The 4,449-nt window shown below is 34.0% G+C and overlaps 1 protein-coding gene across 1 annotated transcript; it reads left to right on the forward strand.

Annotated features, from left to right (window-relative positions):
* The first annotated feature begins 3,435 nt into the window (after positions 1-3,435).
* LOC118743768 (odorant receptor 94a-like) lies at positions 3,436-4,449 on the forward strand. The gene is made up of 4 exons (XM_036476531.1): positions 3,436-3,521; positions 3,619-3,718; positions 3,790-4,056; positions 4,119-4,449. The coding sequence occupies exons 1-4, from the start codon at positions 3,436-3,438 to the stop codon at positions 4,179-4,181; spliced, it is 516 nt and encodes a 171-aa protein (XP_036332424.1). The 3' UTR covers positions 4,182-4,449.

Here is a 4,449-nt window from a genome sequence, read left to right on the forward strand (position 1 = left end):
AAGTCAAGTGAGATTTTGCCTAGTTTTGGCTATTTTTCTTTTAAACATTTAACAGACTTTAGCAATTACACCCAAAAATTTTAAACTTTGTATTTAGAATTTTTACAAAAAATTTTCGGTATGCAGTTTTGAAGCTTTAAAATTTTCATTGTGGCGTATTAATGTTTATTTCAATAGTCTTATTGATCTTTGTACCGCGATTTGTTTATTAGGAATAATGAAAAAAATTATCAAAGATTAAACGGTCTCCTCATCAGACTTCTCTTTTCTAGACTTTCAGCGGGGATCGAACCCGCATCATCGATGTGCAAAGCCAGAAGAGATAACCACTTATTCAACCTAAAAAAGAAGTCCGATGAGGAAATGTGGTAATCTCCGAAATAGCTGCTATAACTTCTATCGCTTAAGCTTTGTTGTTTTTTCCATTTTTCCTAACTAACAAATCGTGAAACAAAGCTCAATAACACTATTAAAATAAACATCAATACGCCACAATGAAAATTAGCAAATTCATATTTCATTTCGTTTCATTGTTGTAATTGTTTTACTAACATTTAATTTTTTTTATTTACCTTGTTTTGTTTGTTTTTATCACCCATTTATCACTGAAATAAAATGCAAATACAGATAACGTCCCCAACAAATTAAAAAAAAAAAAAAGTTGTTTGGTGTTGCCATAAAGCAGCCCTGATACGAGGTTACCAAATGTAAACGCTAAAAAGCTTACCTTCGAGTGTTACAAAAGGTAGATGTCTTCGTTTTACAGTTTTCTATATGAAACAACAACACGACAGATATCTCGCTTAGAAAACGTTCCAAAATATTGACATCATTTTGGAAACAAGATGAAAAGTTTCTGGGGTAAAACATGCGAGATTCCTTACTGATTTTATGTAAAATTGCTAATGATTTTATAAATAAGATTATCATTTAAAAATTAAAGATAAAACTGCTAGATTTTATCATTTAAAAAGAAACACTCCTTAATTTTATGAAATGTCTTCTTGAATTTATTGAATATTTCAGAGTACGAAAATAAACTGTACAAAACAATTCCCATTTGCTCATCGATCATCATATCATTTGTGGTTTTGTACAGTTTTGTACATAGTCAGAAACACATTGTAAGATTTACTGTAATTTTCCCCAACGAGAAACGTTTGCTTTTCGTTTATGACAATTGTACCATAGGGTGATATCACAAACGTTTCAATTACGTGGAAAATATTTTTTTCTGTAAATTTTCATATCCAATTCAATTAAAAAACATTTTTATTTTTTTATTCATTGCAGCCATTCGTTTTGTGTTAAGTTATTTCATATGTATACATACATACATATATTTTTCTCTGCACGATTCATTTCGTTTGTTGTTTCGTCTGTAACTACTAAACTACTGTAGTGTACTATCGCCAAAGTGAACTCAGCCGTTTTGTTTTCGTATTGTACCGAACTGTTGAAGTAATAAACGAAACGAAATAGTAACGTACAATATAGTTTATTTTCGTACCCTGGAATATTTACACCCTTCAGCACAGAAGAGACTATATCCACACCCCGCGACAAACGACAGCACATCAACATTTTTACAAGTTTTGACTAATTTTCTTTCGATTTTTTTAAGGTTCATTATTTTTGTATAAAAGTATAACTCCTTATCTAACAAACACCATATAAATCTAAATTTCAGACTTTCTTACAAAAATTATAAACATTCCACAAACTTTTCATCCCAATTCCATGCATTTTAATTTTAATTTCTAGAATAATTTTTGGTATGCAGTAGCATATACATAGCTACCACCAGCGTAGCCGTTGAGAATTTGCAGTAAGTCGCAAAAAAGGGGTAATTGCCCAAAAAAAAGGGTCACCATATTATTTTTGCTTTCTTTACGTTGCGAAAGAATAAATCTGAGTTCCAAAGTCAAAATCAAATTTATCTTTTCGCTGCTAGAACGTTCCACTGTTGAATTCAAAATGAAAATAGTGGGACAAGCTTTGAACAAAACACAGAAATCCAGTTGCTGCAAGAAAAGTCGCTTGTCCTTTAAAAGTTTTAAGTGATGATTTTTTTCATACTTACAGGAGGAAATATTTTTCAATAGCATGGTTCTGTTAACATTTCCTAAAAAAAAAAAACATCTCTGAAAAAGGGCAAAAGTCGCACATAATTTTGGAAAAGGGTCGAAAAATCTAAATTCTAAAAAGGGTTAAATTTCTTCTTTAGTAGCGCAACGGCAACACTGTCTGCCAACACAGATACTTATGTACATATGTAAGAGCGCAGAGGAACTCTTATAGTTTTCTTTTAACTCAAATACTAAATAATTAAAACGCACTTATCAATTAAATAGATAAACAAATGTCAAAGCATATAATTTCTTATATGGGAACTCAAACTTAGAGATCCAACAGGCATGCAAAGCATTCACTATGTTCGTAAATCACATTTTAATTGAAAACCGCGCACTTCACACCTTACAAATAATTATCTCAGTGCATTAAAAGTAATCGAATTTAAATTTCTTATACATAGTAGTTAACATATGTCTGGCCGAATTTCTCCTTCAAAAGGTTTTTTTATGAGCAGCTATATTCGACGTTTCGCTATTGGCCGCCGACAATTGACTGTTAATAGATTTGGTATCGAACTTGTGTCCTGCCGAGTGAAACCACACTTTTCTAACCACTCGAACATGACGGTCACCTTTTGTACTTTCACCTATAAAAACTAACAATGATAAACAGAGGAGTACAGTTCTTTGGAAAGGCGCGCCTATTCCCAACAGCGCGATGTACTTCGACACTATTGCCAATTTGCGACCATCGATACGCACGTTAACACTTTTGGGACTCTGGCCCGTCAAAAATGGCACTGGCGCAAAGTTCGAGCAATATTATCGATATTATCAGCTTTTATTACAAGTTTCATTCACTTTCATTCTTGCCACGCTTATGTGGCTGGAGGTAATTTTTATTCAAAATATGGAGTATGCCAGCCAAGTATTGAAGATTGCACTTTCTGAAACGGTAGTTGTCCTAAAAGTTCTCAACATTTGGCGTTTTGCACCTAATGCGGCAAAGTTGCTGCATGAATGGGAGCAGAGTGAATTTTTCGTGCCTCGCACGCCACAAGAACAACTAATGTGGCGACGTGCGCAAAACGCTTACAAAAAAGTATTGGCTTTTTATAGGATTTGGAGCATAATTTGCGTGCTTTTAGCTTTCCTGTCAGTTGTTTTCATGGAGACACCTCAGCTACCAGTTCCGTATTGGATTCCGGTCAAAAAATGGCGAGAAGGCAATGGCTGGCCGTTATATTTGTATGATTTCGTGGCGGTGATATTCACTTGTTGTTGCAATATTGAAATAGATTCTTTACAATGTTATTATCTATTGCATTTAACACTTTGTTTGCGGCTCATCGGTTTAAGAATGGCGCGCTTGGAAGATGCAGGCGATGATGTGGAAATCACCAGCGAACTTCTGAAATTAATTCAAATGCAGCAGCGCGTGAAGGAGTAAGTTTTTTTTTTTTTTTTTTGAAAAAAACCTTTAATTTATTTTTCGCTTTACTTTTATTACATTTTACGTTTAAAAAAAAAAAAAAAAAATTAGCATGGTCAAACGTTGCGAGGAGATTGTATCGCTACCTTTTCTCGTGCAGATTATATTCAGTTCGATGATTATTTGTTTTACAGCTTATTATCTGCAAAGTGTAAGTTCTCTTTGGAATTTCGAAAGCTGTTAATGCGAAATACTTTTTATTTTTTCGATGTGTTTATTTAGTTAAGTTTCAGCAATAATCCAGCCGATTTTGTAGCTATGGTACAATATGGCTTCGTCATGTCTTTGCAAATATTTTTGCCATGCTATTATGCCAATGAATTGACGGCGGAATCACTAAATTTGAGTAAGCAACTGTACAGCTGCAATTGGACGGACATGTCTGCCTACAATCGCCGTCTAATTTATCTCTATATGCAAGACTTAAAGCAGCCAATTGCGCTGCGTGCAGGAAGCTATTTCGAAATCGGACTACAAGTTTTTTCAAAGGTACTGCCGAGTTTTCTTGCACTTAACGGGTCTTAAAAACGTTGTTGTTTCTTCACTTTCAGACTATGAACAACGCTTACACTCTACTGGCGCTTTTGGCGAACGTCGCCGATGAGGATGAGTAGATTGGGTGTGCATACATATGTACACATAGCTTAACATATGTATGTATATTTACATGAACAGGGCCGTCGAGAAAAAATCCAAGCCCGGAAGGTGAATATGTTCCGGGCTCTCCTCCACAAAATAATATTTGCTTTTTAAATGAATTTTCAACGTTTGCCCTCTATACTTAGTCAGTGATGTTTTTCTTAGTTTGTGGTGTATAATTTTTTCTTTAAAAAATTCGTCTAAAGGGAATGGTTTTTACTATCACGTTAAACCGGTACTTTC

This window comes from Rhagoletis pomonella, unplaced genomic scaffold (genome assembly GCF_013731165.1).
Source record: "Rhagoletis pomonella isolate Grant_MI unplaced genomic scaffold, Rhpom_1.0 Rhpom_scaffold_00007, whole genome shotgun sequence".
Taxonomy (NCBI): domain Eukaryota; kingdom Metazoa; phylum Arthropoda; class Insecta; order Diptera; family Tephritidae; genus Rhagoletis; species Rhagoletis pomonella.

Coding starts and splice junctions, on each gene's coding strand:
- LOC118743768 (XM_036476531.1), top strand. CDS start 3,436: ATGGCGCGCTTGGAAGATGCAGGCGATGATGTGGAAATCACCAGCGAA. Junction 3,522..3,618: donor ATGCAGCAGCGCGTGAAGGA/GTAAGTTTTTTT, acceptor AAAAAAAATTAG/CATGGTCAAACGTTGCGAGG. Junction 4,057..4,118: donor GACTACAAGTTTTTTCAAAG/GTACTGCCGAGT, acceptor CTTCACTTTCAG/ACTATGAACAACGCTTACAC.